General features: G+C 45.2%; 1 protein-coding gene across 2 annotated transcripts in view; it reads left to right on the plus strand.

Moving 5' to 3' along the window:
• Positions 1-21575, plus strand: part of ARHGAP26 (Rho GTPase activating protein 26) — a 590718-nt gene that overhangs the window by 164613 nt on the left and 404530 nt on the right. For both annotated transcript variants that reach the window (XM_069764052.1, XM_069764053.1), the window contains exon 11: positions 19406-19484. In XM_069764052.1, the coding sequence (XP_069620153.1) occupies positions 19406-19484 (79 nt within the window). The remainder of the gene's footprint in view (positions 1-19405; positions 19485-21575) is intronic.

The following is a 21575-nucleotide window of genomic DNA, read 5'->3' on the forward strand; positions in this document are numbered from 1 at the left end:
CGAGAAACGCTGACAATCGCAGCATGCTGCGATTTCACTCGGATCCTGAATACGGCCGAGAAAATATCGGATGATGGGAGCTGCCCCCATTGATTAACATTGGGACGAGTGCTATGCGATTTTTTTTTTATCGCATTGCACTCGTCCGTATTACGGTCTAGTGTGACCCCGGCCTAATAAATGCTACTGATGCAGCTGAGGCAAATCCAGACTCTCTGTTATACAGTTTGCAGCATGAACCAAGCTTCAGGTTTTACTCTAGTGGGTGTGCTCCCCCTAGTAATACAGGCTGAATCTGGGGTCTGTGTATCCAGGATGCTGCTGTCTCAAATGACTCCTGTATCAGCACAGCTTCTATGGACTGTTTTCCCCTTTATGCGTTTCCTCCTTATCTACAGTTTTCGATGTCCTCCCTGAGAACATACATTGTTTTCCCCTTTCCAGTACTTTGATCCAGTCATGGACATACCATTGGTGCAACTTGTGCAGCTACACGGGGACCCACATCCACCTCCAAAGCTTGTGGAAATGTGCAGTATGATGAGCTCTTGAGCTGCAAAGAGCCAATGTAATGTTCTTGCATAGGGACCCTCTCCTGTCTGTCTGCTACTGCTCTCTTCTGTTGTGTACTAGCCTCCCATTAATAATAAGAGAAGGGGGGTGAGGACAGAGAACAATCAGAACCATCAGCAAAGATCTGACAGGTTCTAAAACTTTTTTTTGTGTGTTTAGAGGAAAGCATTGATTCTGCACCTAAAAATGCAACGGTGTTGTTTTTACATGAGTTTTTCTCAGGCTCACAATAGAAAACCTACAGGTGAAAATACACCGATAAACACACTGCTAAACAGCGACACACAGTTGACATGAGTTTCCAGGAAACCACATCCACTTTGTTTGGATCGTTAAAAGCAGCAGATTTTTTGCACAGCAGCAAAAAACTAGTATTTACTAGTGCCAACCTTATGGAAGACAGTCTAGCCGCACACTAAAAAGAGGGTAATTAAAGGGAACCTGTCACCCCGTTTTTTTAGTATGAGATAAAAATACTGTTAAATAGGGCCTGAGCTGTGCGTTACAATAGTGTATTTTGTGTACCCTGATTCCCCACCTATGCTGCCGAAATACCTTACCAAAGTCGCCGTTTTCTATTCGCCACGACAGCACCCACGAGAGAGGGGATCCGCCCCTAGGAACAGGAAACCTACAGAGAGATAAAAGGGGCGGCCCCCCCTCGCTCCTCAGTTGGTTTCCTGTTCCTAGATGGGAAACCCTCAGAGAGAATCTCTGGAAGTTATGGAAGAGGAAAGCTCGTCTGGATTGCCGCCTGTACGTCTCTGCTGACCGGCAGGGGCTTCAGAGCGAGTGTCAGAGACGGGGGAAGGTTCCTGCTGGCTCCCCTCTTCTGATCGCATCAGAATGGATGTTCAGAGGCAACAGTCTCCCTGCTGGGAGAAGGTTGTAGCGCTCCACCGCGGATGGCAGAACGGCACGGCCGGTGAGTACCTGCATTGTGGGCTTGCCCCTCGATAATATCTTGTGGGCATCAGCATTGTCTCCGGTGTGCGGATAGCAACGGAGCACCTTCCTCCTCCATGGCGGTGGATTCGGCCACATGGAGAAAGTTGTCGCACATGTGCGGTATGGTCGGCGTCCCGGAAGTAGTTCTTTGAACTTCCGGGGGCGCGGGGTCAGACTGGCGTTTCCTGTGTGGACGCCATTGAATGCAGCTGCGGTGGACGCAAAGACTAAAGCCTAATGAAGTAGGTAAAAAAAAAAAGGGGGAAGGTGTGTGTGTGTGTGCTCTCCGGTGCCATAAATTACAGCGCAGCTGTGCAGAGGGTGCGTCAGCATGTCGTCCCATGAGGAGGTCTGTGAGCGCCCTGTGGAGGAGGTGGTTGCACCCAGTGTCACTGTTAGAAAAAGAGGCAGTGGATTATCTAAAGGCGACTCCACTGACAAGTCAGGAAGGAGATCGTCCCATAGCACACCCTAGGCCGAGCAAAGGAGCCGAGACCCGGTATACAAGTATACTTCAGGGTGAGTGTTTTTGTATAGCTCGATGGAAGCTTATGCGGTTCCCCTCCTTATGTCTTAATAGGCGAAGAGGACTGGGAAGACCAAGCACAAACAATGTGCAATATGTACTGAGCCCTTACCTTACTCTTACAGTAAAAAGCTATGTCAGGCTTGTATAGAGAACACACTGCGGCAGGAAGAGTCCGTTAAGATGAACGAAATACGTCTTATGATTCGGGAGGAGCTTCAGAGTTTAAAAGGAAGCAGTCCATCCATAAATATTGAAAGGAGAGTTAGCAGAGCATCCTCGCCTAAAGCCGACACGTCAGCAGAAAGCGGGGAGGTTGAGTCAGATGTCTCTGTTATCGGGTTCATCAGATGAGGAAGACTATGTCTGCTTTCCTACGGATGGCATAAATAATCTGGTTAAGTCAGTAAGGAGTACTATGGGGGTTTCAGAATCTAAAGAACCCCAGACCCAGCAGGAGGTGATGTTCGCGGGTCTTTCTCAAAGGAAGGGCCATGTATTTCCGGTAAACCAGGCTATAAAGGACCTGGTCAAGAAGGAATGGAGTAAAGGTCAGAAGGGGTTTGTGCCAGTGTCCTATAAGAGACGCTACCCCTTTGATGACGAGGACTTGGCCACCTGGGCTAAAGTGCCGAAAGTTGATGCAGCTGTAGCATCTACCTCTCGCCGCTCTTCTTTGCCAGTAAAGGATGCGGGTTCTTTGTCTGACCCAATGGACAGAAAATCTGATGCGCTGCTAAAGAAGTCATGGGAAGCCTGTGTTACTGCCTTTAAGCCAGCAATTTCAGCTACATGTACTAGTAGATCCATGTTGGTCTGGCTGGAACAACTGGATCAGAATATCAGGAGTGGCGTCTCCAGAGAGAAGTTACGGGCCTCCATTCCATTGATTAAGGGGGCTGCGGCATTTATATCTGATGCCTCAATAGACTCTCTCCGCCTGGCGGCTAGATCAGCAAATCTCTCAAATACGGCTCGTCGAGCATTATGGCTAAAGAATTGGAAGGGAGACGCCCAGTCCAGGGCTAAATTGTGTGCCATACCCTGCCAGGGTGAGTACCTCTTTGGATCTGTCCTGGATGACATGCTCACTAAGGCGGGCGAAAGGAAAAAAGGGTTTCCTAATCCCTTCATTTCTTCCTACAGAAGAGCGTTCAGGAAGCCACCATTTGGAAGGAAAGGAGGCTTTAAAGACCGCTGGAGTAACAGGGAGTTCAGGCAGAAGGGCAATCTGTTCAATAAGCGCCCATTCAGACCAGCGGATAAGTTCCGTGAACCCTATTCCACCAGTGGGCGGTAGACTACTACAATTTGTGGAACAGTGGAGAGAGATAACGGCCAATACATGGGCCTTAAATTTAATTTCGTCAGGTCTCACTTTAGACCTCATCCGGACACCTCCGGATTCTTTTCTTCTTACATCCCTAAAATCCAGGCTGCAGCAAGAAGCACTGGAAACTGAAATCAAGTCTCTTTTGTCCAAACAAGTATTAATAAAAGTTCCACCATCTGAAATAGGAAAGGGTTTTTATTCTCCCTTATTTCTAATAACTAAGCCTGATGGGTCCTTTAGGACTATATTTAATTTAAGGAAGTCAAAGGGAACCTGTCACCCCGTTTTTTGAGATTGAGATATAAATACTGTTAAATAGGGCCTGCGCTGTGCGTTACTATAGTGTATGTAGTGTACCCTGATTCCCCATGTATGCCGAGAAATACATTACCAAAGTCGGCGTTTTCGCCTGTCAATCAGGCTGGTCTGGTCAGGTGGGCGTGTTCACAGCGTTCTTTTCTTCCCCAGGTTTCCGTTGGTGGCGTAGTGGTGTGCGCATGTCCAAGGTCCGGATTCCCTGTGCCCACGTGAAGACACAGCGCGCGATCTGCGCTGTCATTCCTTTCATCGGTGCGGGCGGCCATCTTCCTGGGGCCGCGCGTGCGCAGATGTAGTGCTCTGCTGCACGGGGCTTCAGGAAAATGGCCGCGGGATGCCGCGCGTGCGCAGAAGAGATCGCGGCGGCCATTTTCCCAAAGCCAAGTTTGCATCTCGGCTTTGGGAAAATGGCCGCCTTTTGGCCCAAGAGGCCATGGTTTTCATGGCTCAGAGCCATGTCAGTGACAGATCCGTGGATTCTGCCTCTGGCCGACAACATGCTGTCTCAAGGTCCGTTTTTCCATCCTCAAGTGAAGGGCATGAACTTAACTGCCTGGAATTTGAAAGGCAATTACTAAGCAGGAGAGGGTTTTCTAGTGGATTGATAGATACCCTTATGAAGAGTAGAAAGCCTTCTACCACCAAAATTTATGTTAGAGTCTGGAAAAAATTTCTTCAGTTTCACACTACACAAATTTCTTCAGAGGTGCCTATATTTTCAATACTGGAGTTTTTGCAAAAAGGACTAGAATTGGGACTTTCAGTTAATACTTTGAAAGTTCAGGTCTCAGCGTTAGGAGCCCTCTTCAGTTATGATATCGCAGGTGATAGATGGATATCCCGTTTTATATCTGCATGTGAACGGTCGAAACCAATAAGTATACCACAGGTGCCCCAGTGGGATCTATCTTTGGTCCTGGATGCATTGACACAAAGCCCGTTTGAGCCTATTCATGCAGCCTCATTAAAGAACATCTCGTTAAAAGCGATATTGTTAGTAGCATTGGTATCAGCTAGAAGAGTGAGTGATCTGCAGGCATTGTCAATCGATCCTCCATACCTATCTATAACACCTGATAGAATAGTTTTGAAAACAGATCCATGTTGCCTACCTAAGGTGGCCACTAGTTTTCATAGATCCCAGGAGATCCTATTACCTACCTTTTATAAAGACCACTCATCTCCAGAGGAAATAAGACTTCATACCCTAGATGTTAAGAGGACTATTTTAGCCTATTTAGAAAGAACTAGGGACTGGAGGAAGAGTAGGGCCCTGTTTGTGTCTTTTCAGGGTAAAACCAAAGGATCCAGAGTCACGAAGGGGACGTTGTCTCGTTGGATCAGAGAAGCTATAGTCTTGGCCTACAGGACCAAAGGAAGAGATCCTCCAATGCATGTGGGGGCTCATTCTACAAGGGCCGTATCAACTTCCTGGGCAGAAAGAGCGAACGTGCCAATAGAGCTCATATGTAAGGCCGCAACTTGGGCTTCACCGGGCACCTTTTATAGGCACTATAGATTAGACCTATCTGCTGCTTCTGATCTAACCTTTGGGGTTTCGGTTCTTGACTCAGTTAACCCACCCAATCTATAGTCTCTGAAAATCTCTCGTGGGTGCTGTCGTGGCGAATAGAAAATACCGGATTACGTACCGGTAATGCTCTTTTATAGAGCCCACGACAGCACCCATTCACATCCCTCCCGCGCGTGCGCAGAAGAGATCGCGGCGGCCATTTTCCCAAAGCCAAGTTTGCATCTCGGCTTTGGGAAAATGGCCGCCGCGATCTCTTGTGCGCACGCGCGGCATCCCGCGGCCATTTTCCTGAAGCCCCGTGCAGCAGAGCACTACATCTGCGCACGCGCGGCCCCAGGAAGATGGCCGCCCGCACCGATGAAAGGAATGACAGCGCAGATCGCGCGCTGTGTCTTCACGTGGGCACAGGGAATCCGGACCTTGGACATGCGCACACCACTACGCCACCAACGGAAACCTGGGGAAGAAAAGAACGCTGTGAACACGCCCACCTGACCAGACCAGCCTGATTGACAGGCGAAAACGCCGACTTTGGTAATGTATTTCTCGGCATACATGGGGAATCAGGGTACACTACATACACCATAGTAACGCACAGCACAGGCCCTATTTAACAGTATTTATATCTCAATCTCAAAAAACGGGGTGACAGGTTCCCTTTAAGCACCTTCATAAAACCTAAAGCCTTTAAAATGGAGTCCATTCGATCAGCCATTAAAAATCTATTTCCCAACTGTTACATGGTGGTGCTGGATCTTAAGGATGCTTACTATCATCTGCCTATACACCAGTTACACCAGCAGTTTCTCAGGGTAGCAGTTGTATTAGATGGTCAGGTTTGTCATCTGCAATACAGGGCAATGCCCTTTGGCCTATCTTTGGCTCCGAGGGTCTTCACTAAATTATTGTTAGAGGTAATGTCTTTTCTGAGGTTAAAGGACACACTAATCATCCCGTATTTAGATGATCTTCTAATAGTGGGTAGAGACTCCCTACAGTGTGAACAGAGATTGGAAGAGGTAGCCGTTTCATTACAATCTCTTGGTTGGATTATTAATTGGGAGAAATCGAGACATGTTACATGTCAGAAGTTCCTTGGCCTCCTTTTAGATTCGGTTGATCAAGTATGTTGCCTGCCAGATAGTAAAAAGACCTCCATAATTGATAAAGTGAACTTAGCAATCAAGAGGCGTAGTATGACTTTGAGAAGCGCCATGTCGTTGCTGGGGTCTTTAACTTCTTGTATTCCTGCAGTTGAGTGGGCACAGTTTCATACCAGGCAGCTGCAAAGATTTATATTACAGGAGAATATTGAGAATCAGGGTCGTTTAGATCAGATAGTTTTTCTTCCAACAGAAGTGGTACACTCCCTGACATGGTGGTTAGATTGGGGAAATCTGTCAAAAGGAGTCCTGTGGGTAATCACTCCTTCAAATATAGTTACCACAGATGCTAGTCCTGAAGGTTGGGGAGCACATTTTCGAGATCAGATGGTCCAGGGACTCTGGTCCAGATCAGAGTATAGTGATTCTTCTAACGTTAAAGAGTTGAGAGCTGTATATTATTCCCTGCTCCACTTTCTTCCTCAGCTGCGAGGCTCGCACACAAGGGTCCTTTCCGACAACACCTCTGCGGTGGCCTATCTAAACCGGCAAGGAGGTACACGGTCAGTCGCTCTTATGGAGGTGGCGTCAGACATCATAAGGCTAGCCGAAGGTCATCTGTTGTCCTTGTCAGTGGTACAGATAAGAGGGGTAGACAACTTTCAGGCCGATTTTCTCAGTCGTCATACTCTTCATCAAGGGGAATGGATGCTCAACAGGAAGATTTTCAAAATGATAACAACTCGATGGGGCATGCCTCAAATAGACTTGTTCTCAACAAGATCCAATCGACAGGTCAGGATGTTTGCCTCCCTGTGCAGGCTGGACAATCCAGACATATTAGATTCCCTTCAGGTACCATGGACATTCGACCTAGCATACGCATTTCCCCCATGGAATCTATTGCCCATGGTGATAAGGAAGATAAGAGAGGAAGGGGCAAGAATTCTGCTAATAGCCCCCTTTTGGCCCAAGAGGCCATGGTTTTCATGGCTCAGAGCCATGTCAGTGACAGATCCGTGGATTCTGCCTCTGGCCGACAACATGCTGTCTCAAGGTCCGTTTTTCCATCCTCAAGTGAAGGGCATGAACTTAACTGCCTGGAATTTGAAAGGCAATTACTAAGCAGGAGAGGGTTTTCTAGTGGATTGATAGATACCCTTATGAAGAGTAGAAAGCCTTCTACCACCAAAATTTATGTTAGAGTCTGGAAAAAATTTCTTCAGTTTCACACTACACAAATTTCTTCAGAGGTGCCTATATTTTCAATACTGGAGTTTTTGCAAAAAGGACTAGAATTGGGACTTTCAGTTAATACTTTGAAAGTTCAGGTCTCAGCGTTAGGAGCCCTCTTCAGTTATGATATCGCAGGTGATAGATGGATATCCCGTTTTATATCTGCATGTGAACGGTCGAAACCAATAAGTATACCACAGGTGCCCCAGTGGGATCTATCTTTGGTCCTGGATGCATTGACACAAAGCCCGTTTGAGCCTATTCATGCAGCCTCATTAAAGAACATCTCGTTAAAAGCGATATTGTTAGTAGCATTGGTATCAGCTAGAAGAGTGAGTGATCTGCAGGCATTGTCAATCGATCCTCCATACCTATCTATAACACCTGATAGAATAGTTTTGAAAACAGATCCATGTTGCCTACCTAAGGTGGCCACTAGTTTTCATAGATCCCAGGAGATCCTATTACCTACCTTTTATAAAGACCACTCATCTCCAGAGGAAATAAGACTTCATACCCTAGATGTTAAGAGGACTATTTTAGCCTATTTAGAAAGAACTAGGGACTGGAGGAAGAGTAGGGCCCTGTTTGTGTCTTTTCAGGGTAAAACCAAAGGATCCAGAGTCACGAAGGGGACGTTGTCTCGTTGGATCAGAGAAGCTATAGTCTTGGCCTACAGGACCAAAGGAAGAGATCCTCCAATGCATGTGCGGGCTCATTCTACAAGGGCCGTATCAACTTCCTGGGCAGAAAGAGCGAACGTGCCAATAGAGCTCATATGTAAGGCCGCAACTTGGGCTTCACCGGGCACCTTTTATAGGCACTATAGATTAGACCTATCTGCTGCTTCTGATCTAACCTTTGGGGTTTCGGTTCTTGACTCAGTTAACCCACCCAATCTATAGTCTCTGAAAATCTCTCGTGGGTGCTGTCGTGGCGAATAGAAAATACCGGATTACGTACCGGTAATGCTCTTTTATAGAGCCCACGACAGCACCCATTCACATCCCTCCCTTTTCTTGTATAGTTGCACGTGGTGCTTTTTTGGTGAGGTGTAAATATTAGAAAGATGTAGTATAAGGTTGTAAATATGTATATATGTATATATACCTGAACCTGTTAACTAAAACCTGGCGGCGGTTCCTCCTATTCTCTGTAAAACAACTGAGGAGCGAGGGGGGCCGCCCCTTTTATCTCTCTGTAGGTTTCCTGTTCCTAGGGGCGGATCCCCTCTCTCGTGGGTGCTGTCGTGGGCTCTATAAAAGAGCATTACCGGTACGTAATCCGGTATTTTTCGCCTGTCAATCAGGCTGGTCTGGTCAGATGGGCGTGGTGACATCGCTGTTTCTTCCCCCAGATCTTGCATATCTTTCCGTTGGTGGCGTAGTGGTTTGCGCATGCCCAACTACTGAATCCACTGCGCAAGTGAAGAAAAAACGCGCGATCGGCGCTATTTCCCTGGTGATCGCTATTTCCATGGCCGCCGCGATCTCCATCTGCGCACGCGCGGCATCCCGCAGCCATTTTCCTGAAGCCCCGGGCAGCAGAGGACTCCATCTGCGCACGTGCGGCCTCAGGAAGATGACTGGCCCCACCGATCACCAGGGAAATACCGCCGATCGCGCATTTTTTTTTTTTCACCTGCGCAGTGGAGTCAGCAGTTGGGCATGCGCAAACCACTACGCCACCAACGGAAAGATATGCAAGATCTGGGGGAAGAAACAGCGATGTACCACGCCCATCTGACCAGACCAGCCTGATTGACAGGCGAAAACGGCGACTTTGGTAAGGTATTTCGGCAGCATAGGTGGGGAATCAGGGTACACAAAATACACTATTGTAACGCACAGCTCAGGCCCTATTTAACAGTATTTTTATCTCATACTGAAAAAACGGGGTGACAGGTTCCCTTTAAGCTGGAACAAATGTGTGTATGTATGTATGTGTATATAATATATAAATATATAATATATATATATATATATATATATATATATATATATATATATACAGTGGGGCAAAAAAGTATTTAGTCAGTCAGCAATAGTGCAAGTTCCACCACTTAAAAAGATGAGAGGCGTCTGTAATTTACATCATAGGTAGACCTCAACTATGGGAGACAAACTGAGAAAAAAAAATCCAGAAAATCACATTGTCTTTTTTTTTTACATTTTATTTGCATATTATGGTGGAAAATAAATATTTGGTCAGAAACAAAATTTCATCTCAATACTTTGTAATATATCTTTTGTTGGCAATGACAGAGGTCAAACGTTTTCTGTAAGTCTTCACAAGGTTGCCACACACTGTTGTTTGTATGTTGGCCCATTCCTCCATGCAGATCTCCTCTAGAGCAGTGATGTTTTTGGCTTTTCGCTTGGCAACACGGACTTTCAACTCCCTCCAAAGGTTTTCTATAGGGTTGAGATCTGGAGACTGGCTAGGCCACTCCAGGACCTTGAAATGCTTCTTACGAAGCCACTCCTGCGTTGCCCTGGCGGTGTGCTTTAGATCATTGTCATGTTGAAAGACCCAGCCACTTTTCATCTTCAATGCCCTTGCTGATGGAAGGAGGTTTGCACTCAAAATCTCACGATACATGGCCCCATTCATTCTTTCATGTACCCGGATCAGTCGTCCTGGCCCCTTTGCAGAGAAACAGCCCCAAAGCATGATGTTTCCACCACCATGCTTTACAGTAGGTATGGTGTTTGATGGATGCAACTCAGTATTCTTTTTCCTCCAAACACGACAAGTTGTGTTTCTACCAAACAGTTCCAGTTTGGTTTCATCAGACCATAGGACATTCTCCCAAAACTCCTCTGGATCATCCAAATGCTCTCTAGCAAACTTCAGACGGGCCCGGACATGTACTGGCTTAAGCAGTGGGACACGTCTGGCACTGCAGGATCTGAGTCCATGGTGGCGTAGTGTGTTACTTATGGTAGGCCTTGTTACATTGGTCCCAGCTCTCTGCAGTTCATTCACTAGGTCCCCCGTGTGGTTCTGAGATTTTTGCTCACTGTTCTTGTGATCATTCTGACCCCACGGGGTGGGATTTTGCGTGGAGCCCCAGATCGAGGGAGATTATCAGTGGTCTTGTATGTCTTCCATTTTCTAATTATTGCTCCCACTGTTGATTTCTTCACTCCAAGCTGGTTGGCTATTGCAGATTCAGTCTTCCCAGCCTGGTGCAGGGCTACAATTTTGTTTATGGTGTCCTTTGACAGCTCTTTGGTCTTCACCATAGTGGAGTTTGGAGTCAGACTGTTTGAGGGTGTGCACAGGTGTCTTTTTATACTGATAACAAGTTTAAACAGGTGCCATTACTACAGGTAATGAGTGGAGGAAAGAGGAGACTCTTAAAGAAGAAGTTACAGGTCTGTGAGAGCCAGAAATCTTGATTGTTTGTTTCTGACCAAATACTTATTTTCCACCATAATATGCAAAAAAAATGATAAAAAAACAGACAATGTGATTTTCTGGATTTTTTTTTCTCAGTTTGTCTCCCATAGTTGAGGTCTACCTATGATGTAAATTACAGACGCCTCTCATCTTTTTAAGTGGTGGAACTTGCACTATTGCTGACTGACTAAATACTTTTTTGCCCCACTGTACATATGTGTATATATATTTGTGTATATATATTTATATACAGTATGTACCGTATATACTCGAGTATAAGCCGAGATTTTCAGCCCAAATTTTTGGGCTGAAAGTGGCCCCCTCGGCTTATACTCGAGTCACGGTAGCGGTGGGGTCGGCAGGTGAGGGCGCTGAGGTATACTTACCTAGTCCCAGCGATCCTCGCGCTGTCCCTGCCGTCCCACGGGCTTCGGCGCTGCAGTTTCTTCCTCTCTTCAGCGGTCACGTGGGACCGCTCATTAGAGAAATGAATAAGCGGCTCCACCTCCCATAGGGGCGGAGCCGCTTATTCATTTCTCTAATCAGCGGTGCCGGTGACCGCTGATAGAGAAAGAAGCTGCGGCACCGAAGACAGGAGGGGACAGCGCGAGGATCGCCAGGACTAGGTGAGTATAGCATATTCACCTGTCCTCGTTCCAGCCGCCGGGCGCCGATCCATCTTCCCGGCCGGCGCCTCCATCTTCCCGGCGTCTCTGCTCTCTGACTGTTCAGGCAGAGGGCGCGATGACGCATATAGTGTGCGCGGCGCCCTCTGCCTGATCAGTCAGAGCAGAGACGCCGGGAAGATGGAGGCGCCGGAACGAGACGCCGGGAGCTGCAATCAAGGGAGGTAAGTATGTGTTTTTTTTTCTTTATTGCGGCAGCGGCGGCACAAATTTATGTGGAACATCTATGGGGCACAGTGAACGGTGCAGAGCACCGCACAGCACAGCTATGGGGTACAGTGAACGGTGCAGAGCACCGTATATGGCACAGCACAGCTATGGGGCACAGTGAACGGTGCAGAGCACCGTATATGGCACAGCACAGCTATGGGGCACAGTGAACGGTGCAGAGCACCGTATATGGCACAGCACAGCTATGGGGCACAGTGAACGGTGCAGAGCACCGTATATGGCACAGCACAGCTATGGGGCACAGTGAACGGTGCAGAGCACCGTATATGGCACAGCACAGCTATGGGGCACAGTGAACGGTGCAGAGCACCGTATATGGCACAGCACAGCTATGTATGGGGCACAGTGAACGGTGCAGAGCACCGTATATGGCACAGCACAGCTATGGGGCACAGTGAACGGTGCAGAGCACCGTATATGGCACAGCTATGGGGCACAGTGAACGGTGCAGAGCACCGTATATGGCACAGCACACCTATGGGGCACAGTGAACGGTGCAGAGCACCGTATATGGCACAGCTATGGGGCACAGTGAACGGTGCAGAGCACCGTATATGGCACATCTATGGGGCACAATGAACGGTGCAGAGCACCGTATATGGCACAGCTAGGGGGCACAATGAACGGTGCAGAGCACTATATGGTTCACACCTATGGGGAAATATGAACGGTGCAGAGCACTATATGGCACAGCTATGGGGAAATAATGATCTATTTTTATTTTTGAAATTCACCGGTAAATGCTGCATTTCCACCCTAGGCTTATACTCGAGTCAATAAGTTTTCCCAGTTTTTTGTGGCAAAATTAGGGGGGTCGGCTTATACTCGGGTCGGCTTATACTCGAGTATATACGGTATATATATTTATATATTTATATATGTATATATATTTATATATGTATATATATGTATATTTATATGTATATACACTGCTCACAAAAATAAAGGGAACACTAAAATCCCACATCCTAAATATCACTGAATGAAATATTTCAATTGCAAATCTTTATTCATTACATAGTGTAATGTGTTGAGAACAATAAACCACAAAAATGATCAATGTAAATCACAACTAATATCCCACGGAGGTCTGGATTTGGAATGATATTCAAAATCAAAGTGGAAAATCAAATTACAGGCTGATCCAACTACAGTGGAAATGCCTCAAGACAAGGAAATGATGTTCAGTTGTGTGTGTTGCTTCCACGTGCCTGTATGACCTCCCTACAATGCCTGAGCATGCTCCTGATGAGGCGGCGGATGGTCTCCTGAGGGATCTCCTCCCAGACCTGGACTAAAGCATGCGCCAACTCCTGGACAGTCTGTGGTGCAACGTGACGTTCGTGGATGTTGTGAGACATGATGTCCCAGATGTGTTCAATCGGATTCAGGTCTGAGGAACAGGCGGGTCAGTCTATAGCTTCAATGCCTTCATCTTGCAGGAACTGCTGACACACTCCAGCCACATGAGGTCTGGCATTGTCCTGCATTAGGCCAGCCGCACCAGCATATGGTCTCACGAGGGGTCTGAGGATCTCATCTCGGTACCCACGGCCAGTCAGGCTACCTCTGGCGAGCACAAGGAGGGCTGTGTGGCCCTCCAAAGAAATGCCACCCCACACCATTACTGACCCACTGCCAAACTGATCATGCTGAAGGATGTTGCAGGCATCAGATCGCTCTCCACGGCGTCTCCAGATTCTCACGTCGGTCACGTGCTCAGTGTGAACCTGCTTTCATCTGTGAAGAGCAAAGGGCACCAGTGGCGAATTTACCAATCCTGATAAGAAAGAGAGGGGGCACCACAGATTCCAAGGGATCCAACCAGGTCTATATAATATGAACCATTTCAAAAAAGAAGAGAAAGAAATAGACCAAAAATCGGGGATCACCGGAGGCACGGATCAAGTAAAAAAAGGGCAAATTTTATTCAAAAGTGTATAAACGGACACAGAAAACCACATAGAGCACACATTAAAAACATTTAAAACATTGGTCATCCATGTGACCTATACATGGTACACTTAGGCCCAAAATAGAGCCATCCCCCTGTATGAACCAACTCCCCAGTATCAATAGATGACAAATATAAAGAAAATCCTAACTATTACCGAGTGTGATGTCTATGTGAACAGCACCTTATTTTATCATACAAAAAATATATTGAAAAAGAGAGCTAAATGGCAAGTACACAAATAGTCATATAGCTACCACATTCAGCATATGTCATAATGACTTGTAAGGAGATCCACAATGCCTAGATGCACCATGTTATAGTGAAGGCAGTATCCATGGTGCAAACACATATAAAAAAAAAAAAAAGTCATCTAGACATGAACCCCAATTGCCATAGAAATGAATAAAGATACATATGGAGGTGCAGATAACCAGCCCAGCTGAGGGCACAATCAGGTTCAAAGACTAATAAATCTATTAGCAGAGTAAGTACGAGACTCAATGTGCCAAAGCTGCAGAGACTCCCATGCTGAAGAGGCATGCACACAGTTACCAAAGCCTCTGGGGCTAGATGACCAAAGCTCAATCACGGCATGTAAAATAGAGCCAAGGGCTGCTGGACACACTCAGGACCACCTGGGGAGTGGAGACAGGGGGTACGCTGACCCGACGCGTGTCGCCACACTCAGTGGCTTCGTCAGGGGTAACTCCTGTCAGTGTACTGCGTCCTAATATACTAGTTAATCACTTAGGAAATAGCTGCAGCTGTGCTGCTTACCAGAGAAGCATGTAGTCAGGAAACATGGAGGTGCCTCCCCCAGCGTCCAGGGAGAGCTGCCAGCACCTGCGCACACAGGCTTATCTCCTGTGTATTGTCTCGTCACACCAGGTTGTCAAGGGTGCCTGGCAACACCCCGCCCACCCCACATCATCGGATCTCCAACACAGTTGCAATGGGAGCACAGATGCTTGGGCTGGTATATCCCTGCGCCCCCTGGTGGAGTATTGCAAATACTTGTGAATGTTTCAGTTCTAAATGCACAAAAACATAGCAAAAGGACAGTGGTGCGCATAACTATGAGGTGGCCTGTGATACCACACAAGATTGTATCCCCACAGAGTAAATTGAGCTCGCTGCATACATGAGCTCCATCCATTACATGTTATTGCACCCAAGCAGCAAGAATTCTGTGCCTGTAGTGTATCACCATACTTTGTATACAGGGTGCCGACAGACACCTTTAACCCCATGCGTGCCACCGCGCAGGGGAGCAGAAAAGTGGCACAAAAATGTACATAGCAAATGCCACATTTAGATCAAGATGCCAGAGGGGCCCAGCAACATTCCCCCCATACCACATCATCAGGTCTCAGGCAGAGTTGTCATGAGCGCATGGACACTTGAGCTGATGTGCGTCTTCGTGCCCCATGTTGGTGCACTACAGGCTCTTATGAGCATTGGATTGCAAGTGCCCAGAACCACCGTAAGCCTACAGATATACAAATACCAGTGAGGCAACATATAGTCTCGTATAGGATAACGATATCTCATTAGATAAGCCTCGGCACATTCAAAGTAAGTTATCATAGCTGCGTGCAGGGGCTTCACCTGTCACATTCCATTGCACCTAGGCAGCAGTTATGTAGCTGCATAGATGCATAGATGCCACACCTGTAGTATTTAGGACATACCCAGACATCCAACCCCACGCGTGTCATCGTGCAGGGGGGCAAACAGGTGTAAAAAATGTGCATTGCCAGTGCCCCATACATTGCCACATCGGGTTGAACCATAACTTTGTTAGAATGGAGCACGTAGTATAAAGCATGCTCTTCCAGTGCCCCAATCAGGACTATTACAAGACTTAAAGACTCCATACCTTATGTGCAATATCATATCATAGACACTCAAGTCATGCTATAACTCAGCCAGCATTGGCCCTATATGGGATTGCTGGGATTCCCCAGTTACACTTTGTCCAACCCCAAAAGTCTTAATCAGGGTGCAAATGTGGGCTCCCATCACGCTCCAGGCAAAATTGCCCGGGGCACGTGGAAACCTATGCTCACTGTATGTCAACACCAAATACGTCATTACAAACCAGTAATGGTAGACTTAAAATGGCTGGAAAGCATGACAAAAATAAATATTTACATGTAAAATTGCTGGTTTAATAAAGCAACCTAAAGCCTCTTTCAAGGGCAGAATAATATTATATATATATACATATTCCATGTAAACTCAAAGTGGGCCACAGATGGAATGTGGCACTACTACAAAAAGACAAAATCACTGCAGAAGCACCAATTATCAAAAGATATTTGGACATGCAGGTCAAGGGCATACGGTCTGGTGTTGTTGACAAAGACATCACATATAGAACCAGCAGGAGTGATACTAGTACGAAAGGTGCTTATATTAAATTAGAGTCCTAGTAGTGCTGTTCACATAGAGATCCAAATTCTACCTAGGCTACTGCAAGTTATTGCTAAACAGAAGACCTAGTTCAAAATATAAAAGTGATGAATGATGATAACAAAACCAGAAACATATAAAGCGTTCCTAGACATAAAGAGGCAACAAAGCAACGCACCAATAGTGGGCATCAACGAGTCTTTCAGGATTGCTTATAGAACCCTGTAAATAAAAGGTCCTCATTAAGGCCAAACAGAGCTTTACAGTTCAAATTGAAGATCCATTTGGACTCGCGTCTTAGCAATTCCAACGTGATGTCTCCCCCTCTGATGTCTGATTGGACCAACTCCAGGCCCATAATTCGTGTTCCCCTATGTTGGGAGTTGTGTACAGATAAATAATGCGAGGCCACCGAGGACAAGGTTTTCCCCCTTTCCAAGTCTTTCTTTGCTGTGGTGATGCTTGAGAAGTGCTGCTGTATTCTCTTTTTCAGTACTTGAGTCGTCTGACCAACATACGTTTTTGGACACTTAAGAGCATAAATCAGATTCCGAGTTTTACAGTTGAAGTAGGTTTTTGTCACCACCTGAAATGAAGAAGGGGATGGAATGAGAGTCACATCATTGTTGATAAATGGGCAAATGTTGCAGCTGCCACATGGAAATGTCCCAACGAGTTTAGTCCCTCTGTTTAGCCGAGTTGTTGGGCGTTTAAAGTGGCTATGGCTCAGAGAGTCCTTAAGGTTTTTTGGTCTTCTGGCTATCAAGGTTGGCTGTGTGCAGATGTGTGATTTAAGTTTGGGTTCGCTACGTAAAATCCCCCAATATTTAGTGAGTATCTCTCGAACCTCCCGCCACTGGTTATTATAAGTTGTAATAACACCCAGAGGTTTACCAATCCTGGTGTTCTGTGGCAAATGCTAAGCATCCTGCACGGTGTTGGGCTGTGAGCACAACCCCCATCTGTGGACGTCGGGCACTCAGACCATCCTCATGGAGTCGGTTTCTAACCGTTTGTGCAGACACATGCATATTTGTGGCCTGCTGGAGGTCATTTTGCAGGGCATCCGCAGTGTTCCTACTGTTCCTCCTTGCACAAAGGCTGAGGTAGCTGTCCTGCTGCTGGGTTTTTGCCCTCCTACGGCCCCCTCCTCGTCTCCTGGTGTACTGGCCTGTGTCCTGGTAGCGCCTCCAGCCTCTTGACACTACGCTGACAGACACAGCAAACCTTTTTGCCACAGCTCGCATTTATGTGCCATCTGGGATGAGCTACACTACCTGAGCCACTTGTGTGGGTTGTAGAGTCCATCTCATGCTACCACGAGTGTGAAACCACAACCAACATTAAAAAGTGACCAAAACACCAGCCAGAAAATATTGGTACTGAGATGTGGTCTGTGCACCCCACCTGCAGAACCACTCCTTTATTGAGGGTGTCTTGATAATTGCCAATTTCCATCTGTTGTCTATTCCTTTTGCACAACAGCATGTGAAATTGATTGTCAAACAGTGTTGCTTCCTAAGGGTACCGTCACACAGTGGCATTTTGATCGCTACGACGGCACGATTCGTGACGTTCCAGCGATATAGTTACGATCTCGTAGTGTCTGACACGCTCCTGCGATCAGGGACCCCGCTGAGAATCGTATGTCGTAGCAGATCGTTTGAAACTTTCTTTCGTCGTCTAATGTCCCGCTGTGGCGGCATGATCGCATGGTGTAACAAAGGTGTGCACGATATTGTATACGATGTGCGCATAGTAACCAACGGCTTCTACATCGCACATACGTCATGAAATTATCGCTCCAGCGTCGTACATTGCAAAGTGTGACAGCAGTCTACGACGCTGGAGCGATATTGTTACGATGCTGGAGCGTCACGGATCGTGCCGTCGTAGCGATCAAAATGCCACTGTGTGACGGTACCCTAAGTGGACAGTTTGATTTCACAGAAGTTTTATTTACTTATGAGTTACTAGATGGCAGCCCGATTCTAAAGAATCGGGAGTCTAGAATCCATATATACTTTATTTATTCAAATGTATAAGAATAATACAATTAATAAATAATAGTAAGGAAGAACAAAAAATGGCTGCACTTACCAGCTCTTGACAATTCTTGTTATTTAAGAAATTGCTGGGCAATAATGGACAATGTCCTTATGTGGCAAATAATAGAGCAATATACCCAATGTGGCAAAGAAGAGGTTAATAAACGGCAGTCTCTCAGTATAACAGTCAGTGAATAATAGGCAGTATATGGAGAAAACACCAAACAAAAGTTCAAAATTGGTGTGAAAATGTCACTGAACCACTTCACAACAAAATATATATAGTTTTGGTAAATGGTATTATCATTTTTTTGACGAAATTCGGCAGGAGCTTGAAGAGCAACGTCACTGGGCCCGCCTCCATGCAGTAGAAACTTGCTGTGAGGTAAAAATTCAAAAATCACACCAAAATGGCGGGCGGAGTGTGTCACAGTACGGCACGTTTCTGATTGGTCGCTTGCAGCAGGCGGCAACCAATCAGACACTGGACACTGTTGACGTCACTTATCTCCGGACATTAGCTCCGGACATTAGCTCCGGACAGGAAGTTGGCACAAATTGCAGGAAGTAGTATTCTAGGCAATTATATATTAGATATTCTGTTGTTTAAGTGTTCCCTTTATTGTTTTGAGCAGTGTATGTATGTTATGAGTTTTCCCTTCATGTTAATCCCTTTACAGCTATAACGCAGGAGCTGTTCCGCAAATCTGTAAAAGGCCAATTGATGTATTTGTAAATTATACAGCATTGTAATTCCGTAAAGCCAGATGTCTGAAATTCCTAAACCTTGTTAAAATGTCAAAACTGTGCTATATAATTTACATTTCCCGCTAGATGACAAAGATTTTTCCTTCGGTGCCGTGCTGGCTCTGGATCCATACTCCCACAGTCCCAACTGTTAGCTTCCTTTAACTAGGGTAGCAATTGAGGACATTCCCTTCAAAACATGTTTTGTGCATTTTGGCAATCTACTTGACAGGTGGGCAACAGCATCATTGCTTTTTGTGGCTATAGGGAGTCTTGTTTGTGTGATTTGTATCACCTCCTGTGTTGTATGGTGAACTTTTTAATTTTTTTCTGTCCTTTTTATAGATCTACTACGATCACAATGCAGGCTCTTTCCGAGGAGGACAGACGGCTATGGATGGAAGCCATGGATGGTCGAGAACCAGTAAGTAGTGTTTTATGTACCAGGAATTATCGTAATTAAATTGACACTGTGGGTCATCTCTTTAATTCATTAGATGTTTATTTATGAATCCTTGCACTGTCAAAATCAGATATACATTTATTTACAAAGTCAATAATTTCTCTTCGTTGTTCCATTTAAATGATCTCGTTCAAACAATGTGATGGTTTATCAGAAATCCCAATTCTGTTAATTTGTTAGTTTATATGTATTAAAAATATGTTTTTAGATTAAAAATCAAAATGTATCTTGGAAATGCAGAATTGATCATCTTTACTTTACATTAATTCATCTCTTAACTCCAACTATCTTAACTACATGATAAAGATGCCTTTTCCACTACCTGGGAATGGTGAGATCAATAATTACATTGAAAGGACACGTCTTGCCATTGATGTGCCTAATTGCCTTTCCTGTAGCTTTGCAAGTAAGCCTAACCATAGGAATGGAAATTCATCCACTTCATGGTAGTTTTGACAATGGTGGATAATGGACCCTCTTAACTGGCTGGGTTTACCCTGGAGGGGTGTAACTAAGTGACCGCTTCCTGGTCTACACTAGAGCCTTTGATGGTGAGGATAGGCTTGGGCTGCTATGATAGTCACCAGATGTCAGTCCAGGGCAGACCCCATACCTGCAGCAGCTTGCTTACTGGTCACAAGCAGAAATACAAACCACAGAGGGCAAAAACAGAGAGGTGGAGAGATAGGTCTGTACGGGCAGCACACATTCAAAACACAAAGCTTCTTAAGGGGTTAAAATGGTTTTGATAAAGCCATGTTCCCATTATGAAGGCCCTGGTGACACATTGCACTCATTGATGGCTATCTAGAGTTATTTTTTCCATCAAACTTGAGACCTGTCCAGAACCTGATGGACTCCAGTGGATGCCATTGTAGTTGTCCTTTTCTCTCCTCCATGGCCGAGGGAATTTGTTTTTTGTGCGTTTTTTCCCTCATCTTCGAAAGTTATATTTGTTTTTGTGCGTTTTTTCCCTCATCTTCAAAAGTTATATATATATATATATATATATATATATATATATATATATATATATATATATATATATATATATATATATATATATATATATATATATATATATATAACTTTCGAAGATGAGGGAAAAAACGCACAAAAAACAAATTCCCTCGGCCATGGAGGAGAGAAAAGGACAACTACAATGGCATCCACTGGAGTCCATCAGGTTCTGGACAGGTCTCAAGTTTGATGGAAAAAATAACTCTAGATAGCCATCAATGAGTGCAATGTGTCACCAGGGCCTTCATAATGGGAACATGGCTTTAGCAAAACCATATATATATATAATATATATTTTTTTTTTATTTCATTATGATTCAACATAGCTGTGCGAGTGTTTATTTTTTTATTTTACCATAAGACAGGAATTGTACCAGAGGACAGGAATATGCCATAATTCATTGTAAAGTTTATTTATAAATACAGTACTGTGTAAAAGTTTAGGAAAATGTGGAAAAAACACAAACATAGTAAAAATACTAACAGTAGCAACCATTAGAATAAATATGAACAATGTCTCCTGAAGCCATTTCAATGTCTGACGTAAGACCAATATAATATAGTTGCATAAAACGAATTAACAACTAGAGAATCATATCCACACACACAATACTTAAAATCACATTCACAAGATACAATCAAACCAGTCACCATGACCATCACTTCTCCCCCAAAATGTGATTAACACCTTATGCAGATATATGGTATAGCTGAACATACAGAAGGCTATGCTGGGAATCCTAGTGGGCAGTGTCTGCCATTGCTAGCCACCCCAAACATTCCTTATCAAACTTATACGCACATCTCCTATTTGTATAGAGGACTTTCTATAGTGGAATATATTTATTGACTAATGGTAACTAATGGAGCATGCCGTGTCGGGAACTTCTGTGGATTTCCGTGTCATTATAATTATTTTTTTTTAGCACAGAAAAAACATAAATCTTAAAAAAAAAAGTCTTTCTTAGGAATCCATCAATAAGCTCCTCATTAATACCTAGCAGTCACTGAAAGTCCCAAATCTGTGACCCT

The sequence above is a fragment of the Ranitomeya imitator genome, chromosome 4 (genome assembly GCF_032444005.1).
Source record: "Ranitomeya imitator isolate aRanImi1 chromosome 4, aRanImi1.pri, whole genome shotgun sequence".
Classification (NCBI taxonomy): domain Eukaryota; kingdom Metazoa; phylum Chordata; class Amphibia; order Anura; family Dendrobatidae; genus Ranitomeya; species Ranitomeya imitator.